The 11,187-nt window shown below is 38.1% G+C and overlaps 3 protein-coding genes and 2 pseudogenes across 3 annotated transcripts; 2 read left to right on the top strand and 3 right to left on the bottom strand.

Moving 5' to 3' along the window:
- The first annotated feature begins 168 nt into the window (after positions 1-168).
- LOC120176083 lies at positions 169-1,132 on the top strand (annotated as a pseudogene).
- A 100-nt stretch (positions 1,133-1,232) lies between these two features.
- On the top strand, positions 1,233-1,925 carry LOC120176081 (30S ribosomal protein S1, chloroplastic-like). The gene is made up of 3 exons (XM_039182590.1): positions 1,233-1,515; positions 1,596-1,682; positions 1,773-1,925. Exons 1-3 carry the CDS (start codon positions 1,408-1,410, stop codon positions 1,923-1,925), a joined length of 348 nt encoding a protein of 115 aa, XP_039038521.1. The 5' UTR covers positions 1,233-1,407.
- Positions 1,926-2,181: 256 nt separating this feature from the next.
- Positions 2,182-3,471, bottom strand: LOC120176080 (probable disease resistance protein RPP1). Its single transcript, XM_039182589.1, has 2 exons — positions 2,439-3,471; positions 2,182-2,231 (listed from the first exon to the last, which is right to left on the bottom strand). The coding sequence occupies exons 1-2, from the start codon at positions 3,469-3,471 to the stop codon at positions 2,182-2,184; spliced, it is 1,083 nt and encodes a 360-aa protein (XP_039038520.1).
- Positions 3,472-4,022: 551 nt separating this feature from the next.
- LOC120176053 lies at positions 4,023-5,780 on the bottom strand (annotated as a pseudogene).
- A 2,806-nt stretch (positions 5,781-8,586) lies between these two features.
- On the bottom strand, positions 8,587-11,187 carry LOC120176069 (gibberellin 2-beta-dioxygenase 2-like). The gene is made up of 3 exons (XM_039182581.1): positions 10,784-11,187; positions 9,603-9,945; positions 8,587-8,832 (listed from the first exon to the last, which is right to left on the bottom strand). The coding sequence occupies exons 1-3, from the start codon at positions 11,161-11,163 to the stop codon at positions 8,593-8,595; spliced, it is 963 nt and encodes a 320-aa protein (XP_039038512.1). The 5' UTR covers positions 11,164-11,187; the 3' UTR covers positions 8,587-8,592.

The following is an 11,187-nucleotide window of genomic DNA, read 5'->3' as shown; positions in this document are numbered from 1 at the left end:
AGCCTATGTGGGCATATGCAAACCTGAAGACAAAGACTTTTAACTTTTTGCAAGAGGCTAAAATTTACAGATGACGTTTCAAGGCTTAGTTTGGACCTTAGATTTGGTGGGGGACCCAACACTCAAAAATCTCTTTCTTTACCTTATCATAGAACTACTTAATTTTATCATCCAACACAACAGAGCAGAGCAGAAACAACGGCGTCTTTGGCTCAACAATTCGAAGGACTAAAATGTTCACCACTCTCATCTTCTCGTTTTTCGGTGAAACCAAAGAAAACCCGGAAAGTGGGTGCTTTTGCTTTTCCCATTGTTTCAGCCGTTGCTGATGCCCAGACCAAAGCCAGGCTTGAACTCAAGCAGGTGTTCGACGATGCCTATGAACGCTGTCGTACTGGAAGGTATTTATTTTGACGATTTTGAGACTGCCCTTGAAAATTATGACTTTGATTCTGAAATCGGAACCAAGGTTTGATTTTTCTTCTGCTTTTATCGAATTCAACATATTGAAGTTTATCCCTATTAGCTTTGGAATGGGAATTATTAGCAGATCGTGTCGGTAACGCGAATGTTTGTAATAGCAATAGGAAAATGGCACGTGTTTTTCAGGTGAAAGGAACAGTTTTCTGCACTGATGCTAATGGGGCATTGGTTGACATTACTGCAAAATCTTCAGCATATCTATCAGTCCAAGAGGCCAGCATTCATAGAATCAAACATGTCGAGCCTGGACGAATTTGTGATTATCGGTGAACTCGAGGCGGATGATAGCTTAGTCTTGAGCTTAAGGTCCATTCAATGTAAGCTTTCCTCGGAAAGAATGCAGGCAGCTTCAAGCTGAGGATGTTGTTGTGAAGGGTAAGATATGTATTCCGTGCCCAACTGAATTGTATCTTCCGCTCATACGTATTTGTGTCCGATGCTCTTTAACTGATTGATTGATATGTGCGTGTAGATCGTAGGTGGAGGGTCTTCGAGGATTTGTTCCTTTCTCGCAGATATCATCAGTTAGTTCTATGATCTCCCAACTGCATATTTTTAGGACGCTCTGTTACTAATTTCATGTCGCATCAGAAATCTAATGCGGAAGAGCTTCTCGATGAGGAGCTGCCTTTGAAGTTTGTCGAAGTTGACGAGGAACAGTCGAGACTCGTCCATGGCTGACAGTCAGGCACAGCTAGGACTTGGATCAGTCGTGCTCAGAACTGTTCAGAGCCTGAAACCTTACGGTGCATTCATCGATATCGGTGGAGTGAACGGCCTTCTTCACGTGAGTCAGATCAGTCACGATCTCGTTTCAGACATAGCTACCGTTCTTCAGCCCGGGGACACCTCAATCAAGTTCACTCTTTCAATGCTTCATAGAAATATATTTTAGACAGCATCATACTAAATGATATACAGGTCATGATATTGAGCCACGACCGTGAAAGAGGCAGACTAAGTCTTTCTACGAAGAAACTCGAGCCCACCCCCGGAGACATGATCCGCAATCCGACTCTTGTTTTCGAAAAGGTCAGTGCTGATAAAATCTCTCTCTGACATATGTATCCTAAGACAATTATCAAACATGTTTCAATTTTTTTTCCTGACAGGCTAAAGAGATGGCTGAGACATTCAGGCAGAGAACAGCTCAAGCGGAAGCGATGGCTCATGCCAACATCCTTCGATTCCAGCCTGAGGTGCGATTTATAAGTTACTAAACTGACGTTGGCTCATGATTTTTTGGTTGAACTAAACCTTTCCCATGCTTTTGTGGTTTAATGTTGCAGAGTGGGTTAACTAAAGTGGTGATGGTGAATTGGGTCCTTTCTTGTTCTTTTTCGATCAACACTCTGCAAAGAATCTGGTTGAGGCTCCTCAACGAGCTAATCATCTTTGCACTAGATTTCTTGAGTTTTCACCAAACTTGCAGCATTGTTTAGAAGACGACGGCCACTGATACAAATGAAGTTCCAAAGTAAGCTACATTTGCAGGCAAATCCACAAACTTCGTTCAATCTTGAAATATCGAAAATAAAAGTGCATTTCCTAGAATCTATCAATCATGATGGAGACTTAAGGGAGACCAGTACCTGAGATATCAATATGCTGCCATATACACTCCTTATGATAGAATTATTCTTTTAATTTTGTCATTCTACATTGTACGTTATACATGTGCATCTAGAATTATAGACTTCAATCCAATACCTTAATGATGGAAAGCTCCCATTGAAGCTTCAGATACCCTGTGAAAATGATGAAAGAACATTTAACAGTTACCATTCTCTCTCAAAGATCAGTTGAATTTCTTCGTTGCTTTTTCTTGAAACGATCTTTTGAAAACATTGTCTTCAACACCGGCAAAAGTCGCATAAACTATTATCGGCTTTGGTGATAATCAGAGTATGAAATTACTCAATGTCTAGAATGGTTCCTCGGGATGAAATTTTTACCATCAATTACAACCCGAGGTATGTGGGAAATCTTGGACCATTCTCGTCCTTTAAATCTCGTGCATTCTTCTTTTAGCAACGGACATCTGTCAATAGATAGACACCCAAGAGAGAGAAGCACGTCTTTCCCAAGAAGAGATGTGAGCTTAGGACAATTGCATATTCCCAATTCTTCAAGACAAGTGAGGTGTTGAAAACCCTTGGAGCACATGAATTCCAGATTCTTGAAATTTGAAATCCGGATTGATCTGAGCGAAGGAGGAAGCGTCATTCCTCTACTTTCTTCTGGAAACGACACCACATTTGAGCATCCTTCACCACTGATTCTGAGTACTTGCAGATAGGTGAGTCTATAGAATCCCCATTCAACAAGTGAGCTATAAACTTCGGGTGCCCCGGAGATTTCAAGTGTTGCGAGACCGGTAGGGAAACCCTCTTCCGGAAAGGATATGTGAGACACCCTTAACTCGCGAAGGGAGGTGAAGCTGTTGATGCACTTCGGAAGGGCTCCAAAATTTTCACAATTCATAATCTTAACAACCCTGAGATTTGTGGAGGGCAACCCAATTTCTTTAAAACAAGCCACCAGATTCGAACAATCTCGTAGAGAAATCTCCTGGAGATGTCTGAGCTTGTCTAATCCTGACGGTAAAGATTTAATACTTTGAACTTCCCGAATTTGAATAATTTCGAGATCAGTGGTTTCATGCAAGTCTTGGGCCACGCATTCCAACACCCAACACCCCGAAATAGATAGCCTTTTAAGCATTACGGGTAACTTGGAATTCAGAAATAAGCTACTCAACTTTGGGCAGCCGTAAATTCGGAGATGTTGAAGCCGATTGCATATATCAGCCCTTGATGATAACCATATTAGAGATGAACAGCCTCTCACTTCCAAGTGCTCAAGAAGACAAGTGTTACTATCCATGCTCTCGTCAAACAAATATTGTAAACTATCACAATCCCGAATCCTCAGTTCCTTTAGTGCAGGGGGGAAGTTACTCTGTGCAAAGAAACCAAGCTTGGACATTTTCGAAGATTCATTCTTGTAAGGGATGTGAAAGCATGCACCACTTTTGGTAGCAAATTGGAATCACCAGTTCCAAACACTGTCGGGTTTGCAAACCTCAACATTCTCCTCTCAGATGCAATACTGAACTTTGAAATGCTTTAAAGAGTCGCACTTTGCAAAGAGGCAACCTCCTCCACTGGTGAAGAAGATGAGCATTCATCCACCAATTCTTCACACCCTTTGACGCTTAATTCACGCAGTGATGGAAAACTTGAAATTGAAACTACTAACCTCCTGCACTCTTCGATTTCGAGTCTCTGCAAGGATTGAAGATGGATTGGCAAGCTTCCCACCAATCGAGGACATTGTCTGATCGAAAGACGACGAAGGCTCGGAAACATGGAAACTTGCTCATCACCTTCACAAGCGTCCCACTCCTCCCACTTCGGTAGATTCCAAAAGGACAAAGTCTCTAAAGATGCAAATGCAATTGATTGATTTTCTCCAAAGCACTGGGTACCAATATTGCGCACCTCATCCAAACCATCAATTACAAGGCATTTTAACGATGGCAACCTTCCAATCGGTGGTAGAGATTTGTAGTGTTTACAACTGTGTAGCTCCAAAGATGACAAATTCCTCAAAGAAGAATCGGTTATCCAAGTAAGGAACTTTGCTCCAAAGAAGAGTAACGAGAACGATGCGAAACCAACTGCTGCTTATTGTCTTCCAGTCTGCAGCATATATTTCCTGCAACTAATTGAGCCAAATCGTGCATAAGGTCGTGCATGACAAATCGAGATTTTTCTTTACTAGATATCTGAAAAAATGACCTTGACACTAGATCTTGAAAATATTGTTTTCCAATATCTTTAATTAGATGTTTAGCCTTTTGTTGCAAGAAGCCTTCTGCCCTCCATAATAAGATTCTTTCTTCTTCTTTGAATTCGTAATCTTTTGGAAATATGGAGCAGTATGCAAAGCAACGTTTCAAATGAGAAGGAAGATGATGGTAGCTCAATCGCAGTGCAGGAATAATGCCACATTGATTTTCTGGCAGGTCCCATATCTCGCTCTCATAAATTCTTTCCCATTCATCAAGAGTCTTAGTTGTACGTAAGAAGCTTCCAATGGCTTTTGCTGCTAAAGGTAACCCGTTACACCTTCTCACTATATTCTCTCCAACTTGTTTAAATTGGAGATGGCCATCGAAATTCCTTGCTCTTAAAGCATGCTGACAGAATATGGACAAACATTCATCCTGTGATAGTTTATCCAAGAGAAAAGCTTTCTTTGGATCCACAATAGATGAAACATTTTGATGTCGAGTGGTTACAATGATCTTGGTCATTGCTCCAAAGGGAGACCGCAAGATGGTCCAGTCATCGTAACTATCATTCCAAAGGTCATCTAAAATAAGTAAGACCTTTTTTCCAGATAACTTTTCCTTCAAGTTTGAAGTAGATTCAAGTCATTCTCATCAGGTGAGGAACGATCGATGGATTTCAAAATAGTTTTGGTTATTTTGACAGCATCAAAATCATCGGAAACGCATACCCAAGCCCTGTCATCAAAAAACTCCTTGATGCTGGCATCATTGTAGACAAGCTGAGCAAGAGTTGTTTTCCCCATCCCTCCCATGCCAACAATGGAAAGGACTGAAACTTCATCGGAGTTATTAGTTTTGAGCAAATCAATCATTTCTCGCTTCTCGTTGTCTCTACCAACATACTCCACAGCTCCGTCCATAAGGGAAGTAGGTTGCAGTCTGGCCTTTTTTTTTCGGTCGGAGCTTTCAACTTTAGGCAAGATCTCACTCAACCCCAAACTACTTCTTCGTGTAGACAGACTGTTGAGTCTAGCAGTGATCTCCTTTATCTTGGGAATCATGGCATTTTTAAACAAAGATGAAGACGGAGTGAAATCACCACCGGTACAGCAGGTAGGAAGGAGTTTTCGTACCTTACTAGTGCTGGCTTGAACCTGAGCCTGAGTTGTGTGTAGCTTGAGACGTAACTGTTCATAAGCAAACTCGTCCAGGATATCATCCGCATCGTAAGCCAAGTCTTGGAGATCTTCCAACCAGCTCTTCACACCATCTTCCTTGATTTGCTTCTCCTCAGCGTGGTTTAGCACAGCTTTGATATCAGGGAATATAGATTTCCACTCCTTGAGCTGCTCGTACAGTTGCTTGTGATCAGCAACAAAGTTGAGAGCAGCATCGATGGACTTGGCAAGCAACACGTCCAGAAGCTTAAAAAGAGCAGCCTCTCCAATAAAAGCCATCGTTGGGTAACGAGAAAGAAAGTGAAGAGAGAAATGATGAATGAGCAAAAGTTAAGAAGAAGATATGGATTGAGTGGTAGTGGTGAAAGTAAAACTAATTGGGATGCTCCCAAAACTTGGGATGCAATTGTCACCAGAAAATTAAGATGGAATTTCACCAAGAATAGCGACACTTTCACATCAAATGTATCCCACCCTTCATTTACAAAATTAAACATTTTATAATTTAGAAATTAAGATTCATGATTAGAGATAAGAAACCTTAAAAAAAATAAAGCTTTTATTTATAACCTTTTTGGTATTCAATTGATTGACGAAAGTACAGGGGATTTTTGTCATATATGATTGGTAGGTTACACATAGTTAGATGTTTAACCGATTGACGATGATGGTGGCAGCAGGCGATAGTAAAGTGATTAAAATTAAATTTTTAAAAGTTTTAATTTTTTTAAAGATTTGATTTTTTTAATTTTTTAAGTTAATTTTTATTTTAAAATTTTTTTTTAACACTAAAACGTTTTTCGAAAAATAGTTTAGACACTTATTTTTGAGTACATGATATTTTCTCTTTGAATTTGCTCGTGAAAATAGTTTTTTTTGGCAGTTTTAATGTTTATTACCTATTGAACGGTTGATATTAAGTAAGCAATTCTCATATTTGGTCCACCATATTTCCGACCAAAATGCATCAGTAAATTGATACTAAGGGGCTGTTTGTTTGCTTCTTAATAAAATCATTCAGTGCTGAATGTTGAACTATTTAGCATTCAGTGTGTTTGTTTCACACATCTGAATGATTCAGTACTGACTGATTCAGCAAAATAGTGACGAATGATTCAGCACAGAAGTACATTCTGAATAATTCAGAGTCATTATCAAACATCATGTTACATTCAGAGCTAATTCATACAGAGCCTCTGAATCATTCAGTATTTGAATCATTCAGCGCTTAATCATTCCGATGTAAACAAACAACCCCTAACTTGGTTATAGAAATTCAATCGAAACTGTTTTTACGTATCAAAAAAATATATATCTTACCAGAATCGAAGAAATTAATATATATCAAATCAATAGGTATGAAAATTTAAATTTTATCCTAAAATAATAGTGTTGATATTTTGATCACTCGACTTTTGAATTGATTTATTTTTTTAATTTCAGCGTTGACCATTGAACGACGTTATGACAAATCATACGTATATAAATTTATGAAAAGTCTTTAAATTTTTTAAAATTTGTGAAAAAATGCTTATGAAATTTTCTCAAAGTCTTTAACCTATTTTTTTTGGATTTTCTTTCGTCTTTCAATGTTAGAGTATTTTCTTCTAAATTCAATAGATCATAATCGCTATTGTCTGAGTTGTACGTTGAAGTTCCACAAATTTTCATACTAATAAAATGGTGACGAATTTACTAATGTCTGGAACGATTACAATGATGATGATAAGACGAGTTCACTAATAAAATGGTGATGGGTTAAACAGCATGATATGAGAATTAAATTCTAACAATTTTATTAGAAAGATGATGAATTGGGGAGGAAGAAACAAATAGGGTAAACTACACGTTTAGTACTAAACTATCACTTTTGTTCTATTTTAGCACCTAAACTTTTAATATTTTCAAAATCATACTGAAGTTTACTTTTTGTTTCATTTTAGTATCTTCCGTTAAAAATTTAGGTACTAAAATGAAATAAAAAGTAAACTTTAGGTATGATTTTAAAAAGTGTTACTTTAAGTACTAAACATGTAGTTTACCCAAAACATAAGTTATGTGGCTTCCAAACCAACTAAGACATGTGATATAACTTTTTTAATTTAAGATTAAGTTTTTAAAAATCAAAAAATTAAATTAAATAATCAAAATAAAAATACGATCAGAATTAAATGATAGAAATCATAATTACCCATATCTTATCCTAGTTTCGAGATGCATGTTCGACATGTTGAGATATGGAAGCATGTTGTATCTCAATCGGTTGGACCAAATCCCATCAATTCAGTGGTAAGGACTAAAGACATTCTTAAAGCCTATGAAAGGGTGTTCTGAAGAAGAAAAAACAACGTAACCCTAACTGGTAGACATGCCCCCATGTTTGGTCCCTCATAAATGTCATATTCACCGATCACAATGGAAATGGATTATGGGTTTCGATTCCCCTATCTTAAGGTCATCGAGAGACACCCAACAGTCGCCATGCACCCTGCATTAAGGGATGAGCTTAGGTGGGACGGGTGAGAATGATTGTTTACTGAAAATTTAAAATTATCATATATTTTAGATTTGTTAGGACCATTAATCTAAAGTGTCAATCTTGCAGAAGAATGAGAACAAGGATCTCATAGGGTTTGTTTTCATTTACAATACTTTCTTCATTCACATTACTCAAAACAAAAATGCAGTTTTTTTTTTTATTTTTGATTAAATATAATTTTGGTCCTTCTATCACGGCTAATAGACCGAGAGGGTCTATAGAGGATAATCAATCTCTAAAAATTTAAAATTTTCGTAAAATTTAAATATTTTTTTGTATTTTTAATCGATAATTTATTGTCAATCCCTTTAAAATTTTATAAGTTCTCATTCTAACATAAAATCATATATTCATTCATACTCTCTTGTATGCTTAGGATTGAGATTTATAAGTTCGTATTCTAAAAAAAAATCCCAAATTCGAATATCATAATTCGACTTCAAAGTGCCACTGAATTTAAAGGAAAGTGTCCATTTTACCAAGTATCTCGATACAACATTTTCTTTTAACCTGTAAACAAAAACTATGGAAGGTTTGAAGGTTTTACTGCCAAAATTGCAGGGAATCAAAATGGTGTCTAATAACCAGGACGTTCATTTTCTGAAAAGTTGAAGGCGGCTGTCACCAAGCTGGAGAGAATATGACGCTTTTTTGTATTCACCCCATGTGAAGGGCCTATACAGCAAAGGGCTATGGGGTGTGACCAGTTCTGGAGGGGCAGTGACGCTTGCTTGCAGTGGTGGTGCCCCAAAGTAGGCCATTGACATCCTTGGATTGTTGATGTTGGTCAATACTCTGTGCCTCACGCTCATGAATCTCCCATTGGTCATTGCCTTCAAGGAATAAAAGTTAGTATATTCAACTTAATGAGGACCTAAGTCGTAATTAGACACTTTTAAAGTATTATTGGTAGATTCCAATTTATACTATAAAAAAAACTTAACTACTAAATTAAACATTGAAAAGTACCAATATTATGGATTTAAACTAATTAATAACACAATGAAAAGTAAGCGATAAAACTATAATAGAAAGGCTGAAACCTAAATTCTAATACAATAGAGGGGGTAAAACCATAATTAGATCAAAACAAAGCATAGCTTCAAAATCTGTATATGTTCCCTCCACGAGTTCGAACCTAGACATGCAAAGTACTTTTCAAGCTTGCGTTCAGTGTTCCCCTAACTCTGAAACATCTTGTCACCTATGTCCCAAAGATTGTTTCTAGAATCTCTCTCTCTCTCTCTCTCTATATATATATATATATATATACATACATATATTGGTAAACAAACTGTCAGCAAAGCTACATGATATCCCATAGTAGCTTATTAAGCAACTTAAAATGGTAAATACAGCCCAGCAAACCAGAAAATTACCCAGAATCCCTTTCAGTGTTCATTGGATAACAACTGATATGTGGGGCACTTTTCCCTTTCACAGGGCAGGTTGTACAGTGGATTTCCGATGCATTTATCAGTTTCCATCAATCCATTATCACCCTTCCTTTTTTTCTCTTTAGTGGGTCTCTCTAAAAAATAATATTTGGTTTAAATTATTCGATATTCGATCCTACCCGAAAGAGGAGCGTAGAGTGGAATACCTGTAAAACATCACCTACGTTGACACAAAAGGCAGTAGGGTCAGGAGGGACAGGGACCCAAACAGCATCAGCTACACGAATCTGCAGGCCAGCTACGTCGTTGGATCTCAAGATGGTCAAGATCTGAGGGTCGGTATGCTCCCCGAACCCTACAGCACCGGTGGTGCAGTGATGGAATGATGAAGGTGGATAGTGATTGAGCCTGAAAAGTGAGTCACTTTCTATGTCCCTGATCATCTTGCTGAACAGTGATTGATCTTGGACCCGCAGTTCCTCTGCCATCAGATCCAAGAGATCACATGCTAGCCCTCGGACAGCTCGTACGTAAACGTTCACCACAGAGCTACACAGAATCGGGTTAACCCATCATTAGTAGCAGTAATAATAACTTTGCAATATTTAGGGGTTTCGTCTATTTATGGGTTTCACTCCTTTTCATGTAGTTTTATTCATTTCGGTCCTTTTTTTAATCTTTTGATTTGATCAGATCTTAGCTTCTCTGGTGCCCTCTGACTTGTCATTTTGATCCTTTGATGTCATCAGTTCAATAAAAACACATTACTATTTTCCTTGATGTCCATGGCGGTACATCTATAGAGCCTAATCTAAGAGAGGATGTGTGTTATGCACGTGAATGAAGAGGCGAGTGGGACTAGACAACAGCTAAGTGTCTCTGACATGATATCCCATATTTGTCTAATTACAATTTTAGTACCTCAACTACGTTGATGATTTAGTTTTCATTTTTCCTTGGATTAATCAATTTTTTTAATGTTATTGGTACAACTAGTAACTTGGCATTGCAGTGCCAAACAAATAGAGCAGAAATACAGAGGCAATATATACCCCAAAAGAACCATAATTTCATTTCATGGTAAAAAAGAGAAAGAAGAGTAATTCATTATGGGAATTTTGAATGGCCACAACAATAGCAAAATATAGTACTCATTTTCCATTTAAAGCAACGGATGATTGGGAGTTGAAGGCGATGTGGGATATCGAATGAGAACAACATAAACAACTCATCAACTACCTCACGTTCATGGATTCATTATATATTCATATTGATTATATATATATATATATATATGGATATAACTTATTCATATACAACTAAACTAAACATGCATTAATATTCAAAGCAGGAAGAAAACTTGAACGAGAGAAAAAACGATGATTACCAGAACTTTTGGAGGTCACCGGAGATGGTAATGGAGCTCTGAGGAATGGACAGAGGATTGGTATGAAGAAGAAGGTATTCAACTTCACCAATATCGCCATTGAAACCGATGTTCTTACGACCATATCCATAAGGTACGGCCGGCCCGGCTCTTTGCTTTTCGACATCCGGCATCATAAAGAAGTTGAGACCTTCTTCTTCCATTGCCGCGATGGTTTCCTCCGGCACTCCATGGTTGATCACCTTGAAGAAACCGTACTCCTCGCACGCTTTCGTAATGAGCTTTGCGACCTCCGTTCTCTCGCCCGAAAGGTTTATCACCGGAAGCTCTATGGCCTCCGGCTTTTCGGCTCGACTCGGGTTCGGTGAAGCCACCACCATAGCTACGGACGCCGAGAACAAAAG

The sequence above is a fragment of the Hibiscus syriacus genome, unplaced genomic scaffold (assembly GCF_006381635.1).
Source record: "Hibiscus syriacus cultivar Baekdansim isolate YM2019G1 unplaced genomic scaffold, ASM638163v2 tig00112226_pilon, whole genome shotgun sequence".
Classification (NCBI taxonomy): Eukaryota; Viridiplantae; Streptophyta; class Magnoliopsida; order Malvales; family Malvaceae; genus Hibiscus; species Hibiscus syriacus.
Note: the sequence above shows the minus strand (reverse complement) of the source record. Positions and strands in the feature narration are given on the sequence as shown.

Coding starts and splice junctions, on each gene's coding strand:
- LOC120176080 (XM_039182589.1), bottom strand. CDS start 3,471: ATGTCCAAGCTTGGTTTCTTTGCACAGAGTAACTTCCCCCCTGCACTA. Junction 2,232..2,438: donor ACCTCGGGTTGTAATTGATG/GTAAAAATTTCA, acceptor TCATTTTCACAG/GGTATCTGAAGCTTCAATGG.
- LOC120176081 (XM_039182590.1), top strand. CDS start 1,408: ATGATATTGAGCCACGACCGTGAAAGAGGCAGACTAAGTCTTTCTACG. Junction 1,516..1,595: donor CGACTCTTGTTTTCGAAAAG/GTCAGTGCTGAT, acceptor TTTTCCTGACAG/GCTAAAGAGATGGCTGAGAC. Junction 1,683..1,772: donor TCCTTCGATTCCAGCCTGAG/GTGCGATTTATA, acceptor TTAATGTTGCAG/AGTGGGTTAACTAAAGTGGT.
- LOC120176069 (XM_039182581.1), bottom strand. CDS start 11,163: ATGGTGGTGGCTTCACCGAACCCGAGTCGAGCCGAAAAGCCGGAGGCC. Junction 9,946..10,783: donor GGTGACCTCCAAAAGTTCTG/GTAATCATCGTT, acceptor GATTCTGTGTAG/CTCTGTGGTGAACGTTTACG. Junction 8,833..9,602: donor ACGTAGGTGATGTTTTACAG/GTATTCCACTCT, acceptor TATTCCTTGAAG/GCAATGACCAATGGGAGATT.